At 45.5% G+C, this 23801-nt stretch overlaps 1 protein-coding gene across 4 annotated transcripts in view; it reads right to left on the bottom strand.

The window, feature by feature from the left end:
- Positions 1-3374: 3374 nt before the first annotated feature.
- Positions 3375-23801, bottom strand: part of SLC22A1 (solute carrier family 22 member 1) — a 33017-nt gene continuing 12590 nt past the window's right edge. For all 4 annotated transcript variants that reach the window (XM_014738144.3, XM_014738145.3, XM_001491414.7 and 1 more), the window contains exons 6-12: positions 22625-22739; positions 22310-22416; positions 18601-18815; positions 14985-15093; positions 8205-8317; positions 6583-6682; positions 3375-3742 (exon numbers count right to left, since the gene is read on the bottom strand). In XM_014738144.3, the coding sequence (XP_014593630.3) occupies positions 3676-3742; positions 6583-6682; positions 8205-8317; positions 14985-15093; positions 18601-18815; positions 22310-22416; positions 22625-22739 (826 nt within the window). In that variant the 3' untranslated portion in view covers positions 3375-3675. The remainder of the gene's footprint in view (positions 3743-6582; positions 6683-8204; positions 8318-14984; positions 15094-18600; positions 18816-22309; positions 22417-22624; positions 22740-23801) is intronic.

The raw sequence follows: 23801 nt of genomic DNA on the forward strand, positions 1-23801 counted from the left end.
GAGGTAGTAAATTAGCAAGCTTTGTTTATACAGACATCTTGGCCCTGAATTCCCAGCTCTGGTGATAAGGATACAGGACGAGCATCTTCCATGTGGGAGATGTATTTCCTGCTTTCAGGGGGAACAGAGCCAGGAGGGTCAGAATGCCCTTTTTGTTTCTGAAGCAACTTTAATTCAAAATAATCAGTGTGCCGTTGTGGGATATTTTGGGGTGTCCTGCCCTGGGCCCCAACGTGGACCAGCACCTGTGCTCCCCCTCCCTGAGTCTCTCCACAATAGCAGGAGGATGTGGGGAGAGCCTGCGCCTATAAGACTTTCAGAGTTTTGCAAGGTTCCGGCTTGCTATTTACAGTGCCATTTGAAGGTCTGACCACAATTACTGTTAGGAGTGTGATAGATAAGGTAGGAAGGAACTCTCTCATAATTTCCAATTTTTCAGGATGAATTAAAAAGTTGTATCATTTTGAAATATCATTTTTTAAAAAAATCCTTCAAGGGGATAAATAATTCTGTGACTATTTCTTCCCGAGGCACAATGTCAAGCCCACAGTAGCAGCCACATGTTGGCATTGGGAGTCAAAGTTCGGGCAATGCCCATGGGCCACCTTGCCCCTCTATCTGCCAGCCCTCCCACCCCGGCACAGGTCACCTTTCCCCTGTGGACCGAGTGGGTCTACACGCTATTCTTCACCCATCATCTTCAGCTTGGATTGAGCTTCTGAAAGATTTGACCTTGGTTTCTAGGTCACTTCAATTCTGGATGACCAAAAACATTTTAATTTAAAATGATCAAACCATAGACATTATATATTTTAAACATGCTTTATTCCCTGTCTACATCTGCTTCTTATTTCTGATTGTTAACCTGAGTGTTAATCTAACCTTGAGTAGAGAACTCACATTAGTTGCATTGAACAATTAACAGAATGTCTTATAAACTTCATTAGAAATTCATGTGCTGGGGGCCGGCCCAGTGGCCTAGTGGTTAAGTTTGGTGTGCTCCACTTCAGCAGCCCGGGTTCAGTTCCTGGGCACAGACCCACAATGCTCATCGGCCACCTTGATTTGATGCCACCCATATACAAAATAGAGGAATATTGGCACAGATGTTAGCTCAAGGTGAATCTTCCTCAAGCAAAAGGAGGAAGATTGGCAACAGATGTTAGATCAGGGCTAATCTTCCTCAGCAAAAAGAGAGAGAGAGAGAGAGAGACTCATGTGCTTTTTTGGGCACAGTTCCTATTATTTGTTCCTTTTGAGTATTAGCACGGAATTATGACTCTTTTTATAGTATCAGCCTGTTCCAATTGACTATAAGTACTGTTTTTATGATGTTGAAATTGTCCCTGCTTGCCATTGTGAACCCTCCATATTTAGGCATCTTCATCTTTTTAATGCCCTGTTAGACATCTCTGAGAGTCCTAGCTCTTTGGCAAAAACATTTCCCCACTCTTCTTGAAATTTGAACTTTTCTTGTGCTTAGTTCTAGCCACAGCAACCTTCTTGGAATCTTAAAATTTTTTTTTCACAAATCATGTATGAGAGAGTAAAATCCAGCTGCCTGGAGTACACACGAGGTGGTCCATGGGCTCCGGGCAGAGCGACATCAGAGGCAGCCTCAGCTATTGAGTGAAATTGCAACTATTTTCAAGCCATAGGGCTCCTTGCTGCCACACCCTCCTAAGGATCTCCTTCCCTGTGGATGCCTGCGCCACACCACCCTGGGTTTCCAAGTGTTTAAACACCATCTGTCTCTGTGACCAACTTATTTCTGCCTTCGCACTGCCGGATGGACTCCCCTCCACCCCAACGATATCTGGATTGACTGTGACTTCATTGTAGCCACAGCAAGGAAGGCAGGAAGGAAAGGAGCCCTGACACATCAGGCAACATTCAAATACGCTTGCTTCAGGCAGGCTCCGCTTGAAAACTGGAGCAGGCAAACAGTCACCCTCGATCCGCAGATGCATGTACTTCACTGACAAACTGTCCTGAGTCAAATGGTTGTGCTTTTTAAGTAAACCTTGGCTGTGCTTTCTCCTCCAGGAACAGCACATGTCCAGTTTGTTCAGACTTGTCTACAGAGCATCAAGAACACTAGGCAGTTTGTTGTTCTTCTTCTTAATGATGACCCCTCTTTGCTTAAAGCCTTTCTCAGAAGTTTTGCCAAAAGAGTCTAATGAAGATGAGAGAGAACAGTTGTAATACACATTTGAAAGAAATGATTCAGAGCCTGAAATTGACATATTTGTTACCAGTAAAGAGTACAATTGTCTTGGTCAGAAGGTACACGAGACCAAGGTAAAAGCTTTGCTCTGCAGATGCTGAAATGAAACACTGGTCCCCTCCATGTAGCTGGATGTGTTTTAAAATAGAATTGGGGGGCCAGCCCCATGGCCGAGTGGTTAAGTTTGCACACCCTGCTTCAGCGGCCTGGCGTTTGCTGGTTTGGATCCTGGGCGCAGACCTACACACTGCTCATCAGGCCATGCTGTGGTGGCGTCCCACATAGAAGAACTAGAAGGACCTACAACTGGGATATACAACTATGTGCTGGGGCTTTGGGGAGGGAAAAAAAAGAGGAAGATTGGCAACAGAGGTTAACTCAGGGCCAATCTTCAAGAGAAATGAAAAAAAAAATAGAATTAGGAAAACAAGGCCTTTTTTTGCCAAGGGTGAAGCTTCAGGTTTCCCAGTAGCCTGTGTCCATTCTCAAAGAGAGACCAAAGGACTGCTCAGGACTGAACACCATGATCTCAAGTCCCCGAGGCCATCGTTTAGCTCAGCCAGATGAGGCTAGAAGCGTACATAACACAACCACATGTTTTCATCACGCCTCCGCTGCACATTAGAAACATTTTTTCCAAGGTCCTCTGAAGGCTGGCTAATATGTTGTCTGTGGTTTTGTCTCATAGATAAAGAAATTTTAAAACAAAGTTTTTTGCATACTCCAGTAACAAAGGGGTTCAAAAAGCACATAACTAGTAGTAAACGGAACTCTTTTGGATATACTTACCGGATAATTTGGATATATTTCATTGTTGGCATGTGAGTCCACCTTCTAGAATCACCAGCGAGAACCACAACCAAGAGTGAAATGGAATAAAATATTCCTGGAACATAAGTGTCAGAATCTTGTGCCCTAACAGGGTCTTGGTGGTTCTGGCCTTCAAATGAAGATCATGCTTTACTCCATGATGCGTATGTAAATGCAATTAGGCTATAGTTTGCTGGAAGAGTCACCATATTTAAAAACCAAGAGTCCTACCCAAAATCTACATGTTGAAATACTTTTTGCCAACGTAGATACCTACAGATACAAAGACCTTTTTTTCCAGAGAGTGAATAAAACAATACTTATTCTAGAAAACCAATTACGGAGGCCTCTTTTATTGCAATATTTAAATTCTATTGGCTCTTCAACATACTTTAGATAATTAAGTACCCGGAAACTACCAACGGCTCTCATCAGAAAGGGTAAGTAGATAAAAGATAGCCAGGGCTTAAAAGAAAGAAAATAAAATAAAACAAATTACATTTAATGTTCTTTAAGATTGATATTGATTTGGGGGCCAGTGTGAGGAAGAAGACAGAGAAATAAGGGCTTCTGAACATTTCTCCAGATGACAACTCCATCTTCATCTCTCGCGCTCTGTCCCCAGCGAACCATCTCTCTCAGGTGCCCGGCAGTTCCGATGTTTGGACCTGAAGGTAAATCGTTTTTTCTTTGGGCTTTGCTTTCCTGTAGCAACCAGAAATAAAAATTCAAGTTAACCAAAACAAACCATCAACGTCTCAATGAAGAAACCGTTGCAAAGTTGTCCGCAGGAATAAGTCTCGAAGTAAAAAGAGAACAAGGATGGCAAGTGACAAAGAAGAAAAGGAGTCAGGAAACCATGCCGCTCGGCCAGTTCTGGCTCACAGCCTGTTTTCCTATGGTCTGTGAGATAAGAACGGTTTCTTACATTTTTAAATAGTTTTAAAACTCAAAATGAAAATATTATTTCGTCTTCTTTTTTTTTGAGGAAGATTAGCCCTGAGCTAACATCTGTTGCCAATCCTCCTCTCTTTGCTGAGGAAAATTGGCCCTGACCTAACATCAGTGCCCATCTTCCTCTATTTTATATGTGGGATGCCTGCCACTGCACAACTTGACAAGTGGTGTGTAGGTCCACACCTGGGATCCGAACCAGCGAACCCCAGGCCACTGAACTTAACCACTGCGCTCCTGGGCTGGCCCCCAAATATTATTTCTTGACACTTGAAAATGAGATAAAATTCAAACTTCAATGTCCATAAATAAAGTTCTACTGGCACCCAGCCACACCTATTGATTGAGGTGTTATCTACGGCTGTTGTCACGCTGTTGAGTTGAGCAGTGGTAAAAGACAGTATGGCCCCAAAGTCTGAAATATTTACTACTTGTAGTAAAGAGTCTGCCAACTTTCGAAGTAGACCATCTGTGGTGGTGTTGCCTAACTCCATCACTTTGTATCCAATGCTCCATTTTGAATCTGGGGTACCTGTAATTTTTTCCTTCATCTGTGGAATGGGTACGATAGCAGTAGTAGCTGCCTCACGAGGTTTTGAGAAGATTGGGTAAGTTGACACGCAGTGAGCGCTCCTTAAATGTTAGCTAGTGTTACTATCACTTCCATTCCCTCACATTTTCCCCTGGAAAGTAGGGGAGAAGAAGTCATTGAAATGACTCTTCTGGCAATAGACTGTGGCTACTGCATATGGACTTAGTATAGTGGAGAAAGAGGTACTGAAATAAGTGATTATTACAAATTGTGAGGAGTATTATGGAGCACAGAGGATGTACTGGGAGGCGTGGGGCTCAGAGCAGGAGCAGTCGGCCTCCCCTGGCAGGGCAGAAAGGTCATGATGATGGAGTGAAGGGACAAACCAAACGTTGTAAAAGATGACACGGTGCCTATTAACAAATGATAATGAAACATTTGAAAATCAGGGAATTGACATTAGCTGTATATTTCTACCACTGGAGACTGAAAAGAAGCATATTGTCAGCAACTACAAAATGTGTTAACAGTTAAAATAGAGTGTTTGTCCCTTATCAGTCCTGAGAAATGCAGAATTTCCCGAAGTGAGGCTTATAGAGTGCCTGAATGGACATTGTCAGCGGAGCTTATAAAAGCCCAGATTTCTGGGTTCAGCTATTCATTTACTAAGTCAAAAGCCTAGAAGGCCCGGGAATCTGCATTTATTAAGCTCCCATTGTGATTCTTCTGCAAACTTTGAGAGTAAGTTTGAGAAGCACTGAGGAAATCACACAACAGGCAAGAAGACTGGGGAAAATCTGTGATTTATTGAATATCCACTATGTGCTGACCAATAGATTAGTCACTGTCACCTACTTTAGTTCCTTGAATTTTCACAGCAATCCTCTAAATTAAGTGTTATTTGCGGCTATATTTCAGGCAAGGAAATTAAGTTTCTGTAGGGTTCAATGACATGCCCAAAGTCACGTGGCTGAGGAGGTGGCAATGTCTGTATTTGAACCCAGGTCTTTGTGGCTCTACAGACCATTCTCTCTACTTCTCAGGGACACATGTGCCCTCACCATGGAATCCATAGACCCATGCCCATGCAGGGGCCTGAGCGATTACCTCGGCAAGCACTGTTTCTTCTTTTCCTTTACTATAGCTTTAACCATAGAATCTGAGGGGCTGGCCCTGTGGCTAGTGGTTAAGTTTGGTGCACTCTGCTTTGGCCGCCCAGGTTCAGTTCCTGGGCACAGACCTACACCATTCATCAGTGGCCATGCTGTGGTGGCAACCCACATGCAAAACAGAGAAAGATTGGCACAAGACGTTAGCTCAGGGCAAATCTTCCTCAGGGGGAAAAAAAAAAGGAGTAGAACCTGAGACTCCATTAAAGCCCTGGTCCCTGTCACGAGAATGAAAGTTTGAAGTCATTCTTCTTTGTGAAGAAGGTCACTAAGGAACCTGAGCCAACAATTACTAAAAGGACAGAGATTGATTTAAAAATAGTTCCCAACTCAGAGCTTTTAACTCTTGGGCTGAGCAGGGGGTCTTGGTGCTGTATAGTCAGCATCACAGACAAATGGTTCTCTGTCCGCGGTTTACAACAGTGACTGTGGGGGCTGGCCCTGTGGCCGAGTGGTTAAGTTTGCGCGCTCCGCTACAGGCGGCCCAGTGTATCGTTGGTTCGAATCCTGGGCGCGGACATGGCACTGCTCATCAAACCACGCTGAGGCAGCATCCCACATGTCACAACTAGAAGGACCCACAATGAAGAATATACAACTATGTACCTGGGGGCTTTGGGGAGAAAAAGGAAAAAAATAAAATCTTAAAAAAAAGAAAAAGGACAGTGACTGTCAACCAAAATGCGTGTTCCTGCTCCCATTCTTTCCCTGTGAAGTTAGTGGCTAGTACACTGTGTTCTCTCTATAGAGGCTCCGGGAGTAATACAAGAGACACACCATGTCTGAAAAGCTCTCCTAAACCGCTAAGATAAAGGAAATGGAGCATGTTAATGATGCCAGAGGACGGGTCTAACGTGGGCTCCCTGGGTCCTGAGCACCACGGAGCTCACCTCCGGAGGTTCTCCGCATCCTCGATGGTCTCTGGCAACGCCACCCCCTTGGTCTCAGGAAGAAGCAGCGCCATTCCCCCGGCAATCAGGCCCAAGGCCGCTTCAAACGAGACAGAGTTCACAGGGAGGCGTTAGAGCACAGCCAGTAATACGGTTACAGGGGTGACGGCGGCTAACCAGGAGATGCCCAGATGCACGCGGGCGGGACGGTGAAATGATCAGGGACACCCCGGAAAGTAAAGCAAAGGACCACCCGGGAAATGCCAGAGTAAGAAAGGGGCTCTTGCCTTCCTTGTACGTCTGTGTGAGGATACGGTTCTAGGCAACTGCTGCTGGAGTGTTAGTGGGTTTACTGGTTCAGGCATCTCGACGACAATGCGAAACTCGATTGTGACTATTACCACGCTACTATATTACTATCAGAATCTAATATAGTATTCATATATAGTAACAAATTTATATATGATATATATTGTAGTTACTGTATAAACTATAATGTATAATATATAACAAAATAATATATGTGATTATATTATATACTATATTATTTTATATCTTTTATAATTACTATATACAAATTATCATATATATTGTTGCTATATATTAATATTATATTAATATTATTTAGTATAGTATATATAGTATATATATACACTATATATAGTATATATTATATATACTGTTTATTGCTATGTTACACATATATTATTTAGCATATATAGTATATTATATAGTATAATTTTTATATTATATATACTATTGTATATGATATTATATTATTATAATATATAACAACATATATATCATTTTATATATAATATATGTTATAGGTACTACATATCAATATTATATTACTATATATATGATACGGAGCATAGATAACATGTGTGGGTAGTGTATGCCACTCATTACTCTCCCACTCTCTCTCTCCCTCTCTCTCTCTCCTTTTTTCTCTCCCCCTATTTTCCTCTCTTCCTCCCTCTCCCTCTCTCCTCGCTCCTTCTCCCCCTCTCTTCCTCCCTCTCTCTGGTGGAGTCACCTGGGCTCAGACATGGCAGCTCTCTGCACATGGGCAGCTGTTTTTCCCTCCACCAAGTGGGTAAGCAGGGTCTTCGAGGTCCAAGGTCTAGCTTTGGGGAGAGAAGGCAGAGTCGCATCCTCCTTCTCTAATCCAACTTTATCAATAACAAAGCTGATACTAAACTTTGATTCCCATTTGTCTCCTGCCTCATCTGTTCTGGATTCTTAAGATCCAGAAGCGGACAAGGGATGATAATTTAGCATCTTCAAACCTCTAGCAATTACATATTAAATGCACAAAAATTGGGAGTCAAATTTATGAGAAAGCAGGAGGCCAGGTCAAAAGGTCTCTCAGATTCTGTCCTGTAGGATGAATTATTGGACTCCGGAGCCACAGGACATAAACCTCTGGCTCGCCTTCTAGGAATAGCATCTCATCTTTCCCTTGAAGTGTGATGGAGCGAGCAAAGAGACAACAGAAGAGCAGACACCATCCTCGCCTTCTGTAAACTCACTGGGGGATATCATCCACTCATCAAATAGTTCCTGAGTATTCCTGCCAGGCTGGAAAGAAGGAACAATAAATGCCCCATGAGTCTTACCGAACAACATGAGTGGCAAGCCTTGCCAAACCTCCATCAGCCTGAAGACCAGGAAAGGGGTGATGATCCCACCCAAATCACACAGGGAGGAACACACCATCACTCCAAGGTTCCTGATAAAATGTGGAGAACAAAAAAGACAACATTTTATGCTTCAATTTTCCAAACTGATCCCAGAGCAAACACAATGTGCACCCCAACTTCAAGGGAGGGGAGAGGGCTGGAGATGGAGTTAATCACCAGTGGCCGATGATTTAATCAATAATGCCTACATAATGGTGCCTCCACAAAAATTCCAAACTATGGGATTCAGAGAGCTTCCAAGTTGGTGAACGCACCTACGTGCCAGGAGGGTGGCGCACCTTAACTCCACAGGGACAGAAACTCCTGTGTTCCAGACCCTTTCAGACCTCATCCTATGTACGTCTTCATCTGGCTATTCATTTATATCCTTTATTATACCCTTTATAATAAACCAGTAAATGTAAGTAAGTGTTTCCTTGAGATCTGTGAGCCATTATAGCAAATTACTGAACTCAAGGAGGAGGTCATGGGAATCTTGATTTATAGCCAGTTGGTCAGAAGTACAGGTGGACAATTTGGGGCTTACGCTTGGTCTCTGAAGTGGGGGCAGTCTTGTGGGAATGCACCCTTGACCTATGGGGTCTGCACTAATTCCAGGTAGTTAATGCCAGAATTCAATTACAGGACACCTAGTTGGTGTTTGGAGAATTGAAGAATTAGTTGATCTGAATAGAGTTTTTTCTTTTACATGGAGAGAAGGGAATGGTAGAGAGAGGGTATTAAGGAATGGAGGACGAAAAAAGTTAGATAGGAAACATAGAGAAACTACTTGAAATGACCCTTTTCACCCCTAATAATAGTCTTTGCTCTGAAATCTACTCTGTCTTATATGAATAAGGCCACTCCAGCTTTCTTTTGATTAGTGTTCGCACAGAATATCCTTTTCCATTCTTTCAGTCTTATACCATCTCTGTTTACAACATCTTTTTCCATCCTTTTACTTTTGAATTATCTCTGCCCTTAAATTTAAAGTAAGTTTCTTATAGACAGCATACAGTTGGGTCTCACTTTTTTGTCCAGTCTGACAATCTCTGCCCTTTAACTGGGTGTTTAGACCATTTATATTTCTTGTGATTACTGATATGGTTGGGTTGGAATCTATCATCTTGCTATTTGTTTTCTTTTTGTTCCATCTGTTCTTTGTTACCCTTTCCCTCTTTTTCTGCCTGCTTATGAGTTGAGCGTTTTAAATGATTCTGTTTTATCTTCTTTGTTGGTTTAATACCTAAAACTCTTTGTTTCATTTTTTAGTGTTTGCTTTAGGTACAGTACACATCTTTAGCTCAGCACAGTCTACTTTCACATGGTATTATACCACTTCATGGATTGTATATGAACCTGACCATAGTACACTTGCTTTTCTCTCCTCGTAGACTTTGCACAATTTTACTTCCACATAAGTTATAAATCCCACAACACAATGTTGTTTTTGTTTTCAGTCAGGGGTCAGCAAACTATAGCTGATGGGCCAAACCCAGCATTGTTATTGCCTTTGAGTTAAGAATGGTTTTTACATATTTAAAGAGTTAAAAAAAAAAAGAAAAGAATATGCAACAGAGACAGTATGTGGTCCACAAAGCATAAAACATTTACTGTGGGGGTCAAGCCTCTTTACATTTATTTAAATGTCAGAAATGTTTGGACTTAATTCTGTCATTAGCTTTCATGTCATACTTCTTATTGTTTCTACTGTCTTTTATCTTTCAATATGTGTTGGTTATGTGTATTTTTTTCTAATAATTTGGAAGGTTTGTATTTTCATTCAAATGATTACCTTTATAACTTTATATTATACACTTACTCTATCTTATTAGACAGTACTAACTTCCTATTATGAACAATTATAAAATTAATATATTTATACTTCCTACTCAAACCATTCCTCTCCATGCATTGATTTTAGTTACTTATATCATTATTTTTAGTGTTTGCCTTTATATCTTAAAATATACCTACAACACTACTTAATTTATCAGGTTTTAATGATACTTTTTTTTTCCAAGCTGGAGACAGCGTATTGAGGAAATCACTGTATTACACTTCTTCCAACATTCTCTCCCCCTTCCCTTTCCAGTTTTCATTAGTTATAGCATTTCTTTATATTCAGATTTATGATATTTACATTCTGTTCGGTAGCCAAAATCACATTCATTTTAGTGTCACCTTCAGTGATCATCATCAACAATTCTGACACGTTTCTCCATTTATTACTGGGTTTACTGAAAGGTTTTTCTCTAAGAGCATTTTTGGAAAAGGTTCATAGGAACCACATTCTTTGAGATATGTCTAAATGATTGGCTGCTGTTTTTACATAGGAGTGAGGGTTCGACTGGATAAAATTCATTGGGTTATGCTTTCTCCGCTTGAGCTCATCTCAGGTGCTGTTTCACTGTCTTCATTGAATGACATCAATTTGAGTTTCTCCTTAGACGTGTGACTTACACTTTCAGCCCGGGTGCCTGATGAGTCTTTATCTCTGAAGTACAGTCACTTAACTAGAATATTCTTTAATATTGTTCATTCGGGGTCAGCTTTTCCTGTTACACAGTGTGCCACTTCAAAGCATAGATTCAAGCAGTGTGTTATTTCCAGAGGTTTCTTAAAGTCTTTTTGTTTTGTTATTTCAATTATCTTCTTTGGGATACACACACACACACATAACCTCTAAGCCTTTTACACTTTTTTTTCCCTTAAAGATTAGCCCTGAGCTAACATCTGTTGCCAATCTTCCTGTTTTTCTTTTTTCTTCTCCTCAAAGCACCCCCAGTGCGTAGCTGTATATTCTAGTTGTAGGTCATTCTAGTTCTGTTATGTGGGACGCTGCCTCAGCATGGCTTGAGGAGTGGTCCTAGGCCCATGCCCGGGATCTGAACCAGTGAAACCCTGGGCCACCAAACTGGAGCATGCGAACTTAGCCACTTGGCCGTGGGGCCAGCCCCAAAGTCTTTTAAAGTATTTGCTTATTTCAATTTTATTTTGCAATTCTTAGTCCTGTCTTGACTGCCTTTACTGTGTCAATCCTCTTGTGTATCGCTTTCAAATTTGTTTTCCTTTCTCAAATGTTTTCATTTTTCTTCATCACTTCTTTCCTTTGCTGGCTTTGACTTCTTCTATTGTCTTGTCACATAGTCTCCTAAGAACTTATATCTCTGCTTTAAACTCTTATTTTATAGAGATGACTCTATAAATTCATTAATATTCATTATATTTTCATTAATATTTTGCAGCTACCTGTAGTATATTTGGTTATGCTTTTCATCTGCTTTGTGACAGTAGTTTTCTGGTGAGAATTCTTCATTTGCCAATCTATTTTCCTGTTCCTTTTCCCCTTTCATTTCCTGATATATTTGCATAGCCCCTGGGCCGGTTACTTCTTTATTTATTATTCACCATTTAACAGTGTGGTTTCTTCCTGTATCAGCCATTTCAGAAGGATTGGTGCGGGGGACCAGACCGTGTTCCAGGCTAGTAAGAATTCTCTTTTTGACCAGGGTTGCATGTGACCAGATGCTGTGATCTCTCTTATTCCCAGTCTCCAGGGCTTGGCTGTGCAGAACTCCTTGCTATGTAGGGTCGCTTTCCTCTACCCTGCCACACAGCACACTGCTATCTCAAAGTTTCCAGAATGTTCTCTCGCAGCCTCACCCTCCCTGCTTCACCTCCAATGATGCAATATCAGGGAAGGAAGCTGCCACCTCCAGCCCCTGCATCTGTCTTGTTTACTCCAGACGAGAGAGCGTGGTAAGACCCTTCAAGATACGCTTCCTACTTTGGAAAACTGTTGCCCTTATCTAAAATGTGCTCTCACAGGGGTGCTTCCCTGGAATCTTCTAGACCCTCTTGGACCTCATTACATTCAACAACGCTTCTTCTTACATATTGTCACCCAGAGTCATCCTAGTTTCAAAGATGGCACTTGCAGGTTTTTTTCTTTTTCCTTCTCATTTTTCTACTAGCTTTGGTGTGATTTCCAAGAAGAGAAAGAAAAGACACCACTATTTTTCACTATTTTACGAAAATAAGTCAAAAAAGAAAAAATTTTGATAAGCACACAGAAGCTAGAAGAAGTAGGGAACTGGGTCCTTTATTTTAAACTCACAGATCCGCGGTACTTCGTTCAGTCATTCTACAATCACTCGGTGCCTGGATAGCACACCAACAGAACAGCTGCAGGAGGTGGAGAGGAGGAGAGTACGTAGTTCCTGCTTTGAAGGAGCTCGTAATACAGTGAGGAGGTAAAAATGGAAAGACACTGTTCCATACGAGGCAGTGCATATTGATGCCAAAAGAATGTTTCTCACAATATGTGCTGCAGACAGATAGAAGAAGGATCCCGTGAATAAGAAGCAGGGTCAGGGGCCGGCCAGGTGGCATAGTGGTTAAGTTCACATGTTCCACTTTGGCGGCCCAGGGTTTGCAGGTTTGGATCCCGAGCATGAACCTAGACATCACTCATCAAGCCATGCTGTGGAGGCATCCCACATACAAAATAGAGGAAGATAGGCACAGATGTTAGCTCAGGGGCCATTTCCCTCAAACAAAAAGAGAAAGATTGGCCACAGATGTTAGCTCAGGGCCAATCTTCCTCACCAAAAAAAAAAGAAGAAGAAGCAGGGTAAAAATGGTTTAAATAGTAACTGTTTGAATTTGAAGTGCTTATAAAGTAACAGAATAATCCTCTTTTTTTTATTTTTGGCAATTTAGATTTGATTCCATAGATTGAAAATACCAGAATTTTCATGACTGTCTTACTTTTGTGTGCGTGGGGATCAAATTTAAAGTTATTTCTGAACATCTGGCTTCCCTTCCTAGTTCCTGAGAATCCTTATCAAGCAGCCTTCTGGCACAAATGGCAAGGGATCCTTGGGGATGGGTTACTTGTCCTTCCTCCACATAGGACCAGGCACTCCAGACCTTTGACAGTTAACATTTGGAATCAGTCCCATAGTGGCCTGGTGTCTGGTGGCCGTAACAATGGAATTGTTTGGCCTGGCTAGTTCAGACTCTGGGCTCAGGACTACCAACGGTAGACTTTCTCTTTAATTTGCCTTCATCTCTTTGTCCTCAGTCCAACAACCTTTTACAAAGGAGAGTGTAAGACGAGGCCTTTTAATAAAGGACAGGTGGGAAAGAGAAAAGAGAGAATCAGAGCTGTCCTTTTGTCTTCTGGCTTACAGAGAGTCTCAGAGAGCTGTGCAGGTGTAAGAGGGGACCGGGGAGCTGGAGTATTTCTCAGAAACCATTGGTCTCATGACATGGGGAGAAGAAACAATTTATACAGAGGAAAAGAGGAGTTTAAGGAAATATGCCAAATTCTAACAAAGGGCAGAATTAAAACTTTAAGGAAAGTAGTTAATTACTTTTATAATAAAAATAATCTTCATTTAAACTAAGTCTTCTAAGAAACAGATGGCAATGAGTACACGCAAAGACACTCAACCTTATTAGTAATTTGGAAAATGTAAATTAAAGCCAGAACAAGACCATGGCCTCCAAGAATGACTTCAAACGTTTTTTTCAACTGACAATACCAAGTGCTGACAGGATGCAGAGCGACCAGATCCCTCACACGTGGCTGGTGGAATATAACATGGTGCAGCCACTTTGAAAAACATTTTGACAGTTTTCATAAACTTAAACACACACTTACCATATGACCCACCCCTAACTTTTTACCTGAGAAAAATGAAAGACCCGTAAGTGAATATTTATCAGCAGCTGTATCATAATCACCCCAAACCGGAAATAGTCGAAATGTCCATGAACTGGGAAAAGGATAAGAAAATTGTGGTACATCATCCACACTCTGGAATAACGTTCGGCCGTTAGAAGGAATGAAGCATTCATACGCACAGAAACGTGGATGGATTCCATTATGCTAAGTGAAAGGGGCCAAACGCAGAAAGCTACCGGCCATGTTATTGCATTTACAGAACATTCTGGAAAAGTAAAACCATAGGGACAGAAATCAGATCAGTGGCTGCCAGGTGCTAGAGGTGGGGAGGGGAAGAGATTGACCTGCAAAGGGAGATGAGGAAATGTCAGGAGGCGATGGAAACGCCTCCGTATTGAATGTGGGTGTGGCTAATTGGATGCATAGATAATCAAAACTCATCAAACTGCGTTTTCGAGTGAATTGTGCTCTAGGAAAATGCTACCTCAAAAAAACCTGACTTTAAACACTAAGTCTTATAGGCCTGTTGCTAAGCATTGTGTCGTCATGGGAAAAGCACCTGCTTCAAGGTCAGAAAGACGCCCTGCCACTTTCTAGCTGTGTCACTCCTGGAAGATCTCTCTCTTTCTCAGCATCAGCTTCTTCACATATCAAATAGGGATAATGATTTTAAGGGCTAAACTGCAGGTGTGTCTGGAAATGCTTTGTCTATCACTAGACAAGTACGAACTGCTGTTTAAGCAAGTTGTGTCCCAGGCTGTCAGTGGAGCTGCTGAAGTCCACACAACTCATCAGCCTCCCTCCCCTGTCCCACGTTCTCTCCCGCATGCTCTGTACAGAGCACAGTGTGACCTTCCCGTTTCACCTTCTCTACTATAATTAGGCACTGACCCTCTCTTGGATGCTCAACCCCCATCTCAATGACCAAACCGGTCAGCCCTGGGGGCGCCTTGAGGGACGGTCGTGGAAATGCTGGTCCTCGGTGAGCCTGGCCCACGCACAGCCGGCTCAGTGGTACTCACCTGATGAACGTTGGGTACAGCTCTGCATTCACCAGACACACCATCTGGAACACAATGGTGATACCCATCCGGCCAACGCACGCTACCCCGATGTTCAGCCAGTGCTGATCTGCAGGGAAACACACAGAGCGTGTGGAACGCAAGTGGGGACGGTGCCCTTGGAGTTACCGCCCACGAGCATCCACATTAGGAAGCTCGGACTTTAGATCTGGAAGGGCCAGGAGGATTGTCTTAGCTAAGCCTTTCATTTCAGGGATAAGTAAGCTGAGTCCTGAAAGATTTGGGGACTTGAGGGTGACACAGGTGGGCAGGCTCCTTTGGGCAGAGGAAAGAGTATGCTTTCTGAATCTTGGCTCTGCCTCCTGTCCGCCGCATGACTTAGGCAAGCTGTTTCTTTCTTTGTGCCTCAGTTTCCCCAACTGTAAAATGGGAATGATTATACCCAGCTTATGGGTCCTTGTGAGGTTTTGAGATAATGTATGTCAAATGTCGACCATGACCACTCCATAAATGTGGGCTTCTTAATTATCGTGCAGTAGTGGTCTTGCCCACACAGCGCCTGAAACACAGTAGGTCCTCAATCAAGGTAGTTCCCTCAGGCCGTGTCCTGGAACGAGGGACCAGATTTCTCATCATCGATCTAGTGTTCATTTCCAAACACTTTTTTAACCGAACATCTTTCACTACAGTCTTAGACAATGAGCATGAGGGGAGCAAACCCTTGTCTCATCCTAGCAGACGGCTGTGAGGTCTTGATTACACGAAGCTCCAGAAAGCCCTCTCCCTACTGGGACTGATCGAAGAATGGGGCACCGTCATCCCCTCCACCTGGATTACCCCAGACACTAAAATGCGGTGGCTCCTGGGACATGCCAGCTCACTAATAAAGCCTCTGGGGTCACAGACATGTCATCCTGACGCTTGTCCTCAGATCCTGGCTATTCATGAAGGACATGCTCCATTTCACTCTGCCAGAGTGAGGTTTGAAGGAGAGGGGACGCGGTGGCCTCAGGGACAAACTCGCCTGCCAGGTTCAACACAGTCTCTCCAGCCTCGTGCTGCTCTCTACCTGGTGGGAACCCAAGCCGAGCCTTTAGATAAGGATGACATTCCCACCAGCTTCCAAAAGATAACAGACGAAGAGTTCACTCAGATACCTAGACAGAGAGCCTTGCTCACAAGTTCTGGGGTCTTTAAACTGGAGAGATGCTCCACTGGACCTGAAGAGCATCTCCCTCAGAAAAATGCCCTGGCTCCCCTCAGGCAGCCAGAGGGACCGTTAGAACAGCACTCAGCTTGTGTCACTTCCCTGCTCAAAGCCACCGGGGTTTCCCACCACAGTCGGGATAAAATCTGAGGTTGTCCCCTGCCGACTCCTGACCTCACTGTTCTCACTCCTGCTCCCCCAACGCCAGTCACTAGGATTCCTGCTGCTCCTCGAATGCCCAGCTCTATCCTCCTCAGGGTCCTCACACTGCTCTTCCCTGCCTGGAAAGCTCCCTCCCCAGGTGTCTACAGACCTCCTTCCCCCGTCATTCAGGTCTCCTAAGGCCACCCTGACCACCACACAGAGGATGAACGCTCCATCCCCCTTCACCCTTCTCTTCTCCCTCTAGAATGTAAGCTCCATGAGGCAGGAAATGTCTCAGCTTTGCTCACTGCTGAGATCCTAGGGCCTGGACACATGCTGGCCACAAAGAAGGTACTTGAAAGATTTCCTGGAGGAAGGAATGAATGCTTGTCACCTAATGTGATAAGGGCCAAGTAGAGGCAGGTGGAGAGGGTGGGAGCTGGGAGGAGGGTCCTGGGGCGGGACCAGAGGGCATGATGCCTGAGCTCTGCCCAGGTGAAGGTGGAGGTGGGACCAGAGGACATGATGCCTGAGCTCTGCCCATGTGATGGGTGGGGGACCAGAGGGCATGATGATGCCTGAGCTCTGCCCACGTGATGGGGGGGGTGACCAGAGGGCATGATGCCTGAGCCCTGCTCGGGTGATAATTGACCAGTATCAGATCTCAGGCTCCTTCCCAGCACTCAGTGTTGTTACTGTAAAAACAATAAGTCTGCCCAGAGCCAGCCCTGATGGCCTTGCACTTAAAATTCTGTGCACTCCACTTCAGTGCCCAGGTTCAGTTCCCAGGCAGGGGACCACGTCACTCGTCTGTCAGTAGCCATGCTGTGGCAGCGGTTCACATAGAAGAACCAGAAGAACTTACAACTATACATAACTATGTATTGGGGTTTTGGCGGAGGGTGGGGGGAGAAAAAAGGAGGAAGATTGGCAACAGAGATTAGCTTAGGGCAAATCTTCCCCTGCAAAAAAAAAAAAAAATCCGCCCATTCATTACACCTTACCAAGATTCCAGAAATAGGGAGATGGGTAAGAAAATGGGTAAAATCAATTTCAGATACACTCTGCCCCTTTTCCTATCTGTTTGTTCTCTCCCCACACAAAGAGAGAGAAGAAAACTGAGCTTTCTTTTTCCACCTGTTTCTATTTCCAGCCTGATCTATGCAGCCTGGTTCTTGAGAACACAGATTTTATGAGACATTTCCCACAATGCCCTGCACCAAAGCCAACATGACTTATTAAACCAGCAAGTGCAGAGCACAAGCAGTAAAAACTGAGAAAATAGCAAATCCGCCTCAGTATTTATTTAACGACATTTCCAAAAGTAACAAACATGAAGGGCTATTTATGGACTCAAATTAAAACTGATTAAAATTATTCTGCTTTGGCTCATCTCGGCTTGTAAGAATTAGGGACCGAAGGACACATCCACCTAAATGGCTGGTATTAAAAAGACTGGCAATACCACATGTTGGTGGGGATGGGAACCATCGGAACACTCACGCATCACAGGCAGGAGTGTAAATTGGTCCAACCATTTTGGAAAGCTGTTTGGCTGAATCTACTAAACCTAAAGATATGCCGCCCCTCAGGCCCAGTAAATGCGCTCTCAGACTTGTACCCCAGGGAAATGAGTGTCCACAAAAAGAACTGCTCAGAATGTTTTCTGCAGCTTTAATCCCAAAAGGCAGACACTGGAAACCACGCAAGTGTCAACCAACAGTAGAATGGATCAAGAGTGTGGAATTCGTACAAGGGAATGCTACACAACAACGAAAAAGTGTGAACTACCCTCTCATGTGGCAACATGGATGAATCTCAGAGACGTAATGATGAGTGGATGAAGGGAGGCCATACAAAGAGTGCATTTGTGTGGTTCCATTTGTACAAAGTTCAAGCATAGTCGAAATTAATCCGTGGTGACAGAGACCAGAGCAGTGGTAACCTTGGTGGGGGGGGTGGGGTTGAGAATGGATTGTCAGGGGGCCATGGGGAACCTTCTGAGATGTTGGAAATGTTCTATATCTTCATCTAAGTCTTGGTACCCAGGTACATGCATATGTAAAAATCCATTGGCTCCTACACTTACAATTTGCTCACTGTATGTATGTTAGACCTGAATTTAAAATTTAAAGAGAGAAAACAGCTGTAGACAAAGGGAACACCCTGGCTGTGTCATTTTTCTCATTCCAGGGGCATATTAACAAGTCAAAACACTCTTCCCACGACTGATTACCTGGAAGATGACGAAAATGCACCACTCACCATGTGAGATGAAAACCATGACGAAGCAGGCCGTCCCCGCCATCAGATTGAACACGGCCAGCGGGTAGACGCGGCCGACGCGGTCGATGGTGATGAGGATGATGAAGGCGGCCGGGAACTCCATCAGCGCAGAGTACAAGAAATCCAGGTGGAGGTTCCCGCTGGTGGCGCCCACGTGCATAATGAGGCCCTGGTAGATGACGGAGCTGCTGAACCTATGCGAGGAGAAGCCGGGTCACAGGCCAGCTCCGCCGAGGAGGAGAGAGTGAGGGTTCAGGCGGGGAGGACAAAGGGCCCCGCAAGCTAGAGAGAAATGGGTGCCACTTGATCCAGAATGTCCTGGGGCAACAGCAGAAGGGGGGATAAAAATCGGGAAGAGTGCCCTAGAGAGACTCGGTAAGAAATTTCTTTCACGGTTTATGTGAGAGTGCAACTTCCAGGATATACCCACAATTCCTAGAGATCCCAAATGATGGCTGCCGCTGTTCACTGCAGACCTAGGTACCCGGCCCTGCACCGAGCCCCACACGTGCCCTACCTCATCTGATGCTTCAGCGGGCCCACAAGGGGATGGGCAGGAGAAGGCAGTGAGCAGGTTCAGGAATCAGACTGCTGTATGAGCTGGGTGACCTTAAGCAACTTAACTAACCCCTCTGTGCCTCAATTCCCTCATCAGTAAATGGGATAAGGTCTTCTGAAAATGCGCAGGCATAGTCCCACCCTATCTGACCATCAAGACTCAGCCAGGGGTCCTTCGCACTGGAGAGCCCTTGTTTCACCCTGGCCTGGAGACAGCAGGCTCTTCCTGCCGGTGAATGTGCATCACTCAGAGGCCTGTGATTAGAGACCGGGTCTGCTTCAGTGCCACCCACAGATATTTGCCGTCAGCGAAATGGTGACGAAAGGCGTGCGGATGAGATATTTCTCTCCACAGCCCCCTCTGCCGCCCTCTTCCCTCTCCCACAAGTGCTCAGTGTGATTCCTGCCTCCATGTAAGCACTCAGTAAACATGGGTTTTTATTGTCATCATCACTGTCATCTTTCCAAGGTCAAGAATCCCGAGCTCAGCAGAGCAGAGACACAGGTCAAGTCTTTCCAGCTCCCCATGGTGCTCCCTGCGCCCCCTCGTGCTGTTGTCAACAACACTGCTCGTTTCCTCTCTTCCACCCCGTATCCTGCACGACCCCCACATCCACCGTCTCAAGAAAAGAGCAGCAACCTTACGGAAGATGCCACCCAGACCGATGGGGACCAGCTAAGTCGCTCTCACCCAAAGGCGAATTTAGAGAGTCCCCCATGTGTCATTTTTGGCCAAACTATATAATTTTGGAGACTAGAGACATTTTGCAATTATACTGGTCTTTACACCGGGAGAAGAGATTTGGGTTGATAGGAAATCACCGTTTTATCCCAGCATTTCCCATCAGTGCCAAAATGGAGGCTGCAGCTTAGGTTTCTCATTAAAATACCCCCTCGTTTGACAAAGCTTCCCCCCGGGGAAGCAACGGGATGCTTGTGTTTCTAGTCCCAAATTATTCCCCACCAGACAAAAGGATCCAGGGCACAGAAAGGCAGGCGTGGGCTGCAGCTCAGCGGGTCTAGATAAGCCGGGTGCCCCCTCCATGCCGTTGAGCCAGTTGGAATGAGAACAGTCACGTATTACTGATAAAGATGTGGGTTTAAGAGAAAGGAATGCAGAACCTTGCTTTTCCTGTCAAACACTTAACAAGGATGCAGGGCTGCCATCTTCTGGCAGGACCTATGAACTGCATGTGCATGTTAAAATAACTGGTGGGAGCTGATGGTTTCCTGTGTCTAAGACCTGTGGCTCCAGGCTCTTTACACATATGATCTCGTTAATTCTCCCAGCACACCTAGGAGATAGGGAGTCTCATTACCCTCATTTGCTGATGAGGAAACTGAGTCACAGAGAGATCACGAAGGTTTATGCAAGTCACACGGCCAGGAAGTGTCGGGCTCACCTCCTGTGTTACAGGAAGAAGGAAGCAGGTGGGAGAAGGTGTCCAGGGGCCAGATGGGGTGAGGAGTTTGTACACCACAGAAAGGGATTTGGTTTTCTGCCGACTGGATTAGGAGGCCAGTGGAGGCTGTGAACAGGGGAGTCACCTGGTCTGCCAAGCTTTAAATGGATCCTTTGCGTGCTTCACGAGCAGAGCCTAAGAGGGGTCAGGAGGGGAGCAGACAGACCAGCAAGGAGGCTGTTGCAATAGCACGAGCTGGAGATTCTGATGTTCAGACAGGGAGCCAAGAGAGCAAGTGATGAGAAATGGTGGCTTCTGAATGTAGCTTCGAGATAGAGCAGAATTTGCCAGAGGATTGGGTGGAGGGGTGGAAGAGAACAGGGAGTCAAGAACACCACCTTGGGCCAGCCTGGTGGCATAGCAGATAAGTTTGTGTACTCCGCCTTGGTGGCCTAGTGTTCGCCGGTTCGGATCCTGGGTGTGGACCTACACACTACTGGTCAGCCATGCTGTGGTGGAGTCCCACACAGAAGAACTACGAGGACTTACAACTAGGATATACAATTATGTGCTAGGGCTTTGGGGAGGAAAAAACAAAAAGGAAGATTAGCAACAGATGTTAGCTCAGGGCCAATCTTCCTCACCAAACAAAACGAACACCACTGGGAGAAGTGCGTTAGAGGATGGAGAGGGAGGAGTTCTCTCCATCTGCAGCGGTCGTGGGCGTCTACTCAGAAGAGATGTTGCTGAATTCAGTAGTGAGTATTGATAGAACTGTACCAGGCACTGGGCATTTGCAAAGGCTCTGGCCCCCCTCGCATGGCTGGGTGCAGGACCCCAGGGGCAAGCTCCAAAACATGGGCTGGTGGGGTGATTGGTGAGGCAAGGAGAGGGCGTGGCGAGCCTGGCTGGCATCTGAAGAATGTGGGATGGATTCTGAGAAACAGTGGTTATTCATTCAACCTTCAGCAAATATTTATTGAGGAGCTGCCATGTGCCAGGTGCCGCCGTACTCATTCGAACACTTAATTCCAAGAAAACCTTACGCGGAGGTGCAAACAATACCGGTGCAGTGCGGCTGCAGTGGAAGGGGGAGCCCAGAGCTCAGGGAGAAGCTGAAGAGCCCTCTCGATGTCAAGGAGAAAGCCCTGATGTTGGGCAGCTGACTCAGTGTCTTCGGAGGAAATAGGGTGAGGGACGCCTTCTCAAGATAGCGACCTGGGAAGGGGAGGCAGACCCCTGGGGTAGCCAAGGGGTACCTGGTGAATCCATGTGCATACATGAGTTTCTAATCTGTGGTTGATGAAAGCACAAACACTCTTGGGCGGGCTCTAGAAAATTCTAATATGCGAGGAGGAGATCCTCCTCTGGAATCACCAGGAGCCACTGAGACCTCATCTACCTTCCGACGTGAAGTCAAGACGTGGCCATTCCCAAAAGACGAGACGCATGGGGCTTGACGCTGCCTTGGAAACCCTTCATCATATTTCGATCCTCTTACTGTTGACCTGTCATGTGTAGCAAACTCTTCTCCCTAAAATGAGGCCTTTTCTCCATTACCCAGTCCTCTGGGGAGAAATAAGGATGTCTTTCTGGGAGCTCTTTGACCGCTCGAAAACCGTCTGAAAATTCCTTTTCGCACTTCTCTTTGTCCGCCTGCACTGTCCCCCTGTCTGGCCCCCAGCGCGCGAGCCAGCACGCCGGCTCCGTCTGGGGAGGCCCCTTACCACAGGTACATGAGGATGAAGGTGTGCGTCCTCAGATGCGGCGTGCGGAACAGGTCTGCGAATGAAGGGCTCAGCTTTTCGGTGACATCTTCTTCGAGAGACAGCATCTGAGAGGGATCAGAGCATCCGCAGCCTTCAAGCCGCCGTAAACAGAGCGACCCCCGCCCCCCGACACTGAGGTCGGCCATCGCCATGGCTGCGCTCTGCACCCATCACCCCCTATTCTGCCTCTTAAGGCAGCCCCAGAGGCAATTTCTACGTCATAAACCCAACCCAAAGTTCAGTGACACTAGAAACTGCTCGCTAGCCTGTCACCTTTAGATCAGCAGGAGCCGGTTTCCCATTCTTCTGGGCAATGTGGTCCATTATCTTTATTGCTTGAGTGTTTCTCTTTTGCGATAACAGCCAGCGAGGAGACTCGGGCACCAACCTGCGGACACAGAGCATCTCTACTTGGCATCTCCCCGGAGCTCGTCTGATGTTAAGCCCTGATGGGAGTGATGCTGTTGCTCAGGGCCGCCCACCTTCCTCACGCTGAAACTGCGATCCTCAAGCAGCTAGTGGACCAGGATCTGGGGTCACCGGGTACTGGCCCGGGCAGCCCACAAAGGAGCCCTGTGGGTCACCCAGACTCTCAGTGCCACCTGCTAAGACTTACAGACCAAGAGGGAACTATCACTTCCTAGGTGTCCTCCACTCTGCAGAGCGGGGGTCTCCTTCCCTCCCGAAAGCTGGCAGACTTGTCCCCCTGGGAAATTTCTCACACACAAAAGATGCTCCACGTGGCCCCCAACCTTGGGTTGCAGCAGGATGTCACCACTCCATACAAGGGCTGTTGAACAAGTCTCAAAATATTTCCACACAAAATAAACTGTATTCACTTTCCTTTAACGTCAGAGAGACACCAGGCTGTCGATTTCAAATGGGGCAAGGAGGTAACAACTCAAAGGTTGGGAATCTCTGACATAAAGTCTTCTGAAAACACACAGGTGTAGTCCCCTCGCCGCCCCGCCCAACCATCGAGACTAAGCCAGGGGTCCTTTCACGCTGGAGAGCCCCTTGTTTCACCCTAGCCTGGAGACAGCAAGCTCTTCCTGCCGGTGAATGTACATTGCTCAGAGGCCTTCGATTAGAGACCGGGTCTGCTTCAGTGCCACCCACAGATAAGATCTGCCACCAGCCAAATGGTGACAAAAGGTGCGTGGACGAGACATTCCTCTCCACAGCCCCCTTGGCCGCCGCCTCTTCTCTCTCTCACAATAAAAACTCATGTGTCCAGTGGCTTATCCTTCGGGGCCTGCCAAGTACTGACAGCTGATAAGATTAACACCTCATCTGGCCTGGTTTTGTTTCACAATAGCTTACTGTGCACATTCCCCAAGAACATTTCATCCACTCACTCATTCATTCATTCATTCATTCATTCCACAAAGAGCAATTGCCCACTCTGTGGCTGGATGGAGTTTTGTCCGACTTGTAGCATCGCGTGCCT

This window comes from Equus caballus, chromosome 31, assembly GCF_041296265.1.
Source record: "Equus caballus isolate H_3958 breed thoroughbred chromosome 31, TB-T2T, whole genome shotgun sequence".
NCBI lineage: Eukaryota > Metazoa > Chordata > Mammalia > Perissodactyla > Equidae > Equus > Equus caballus.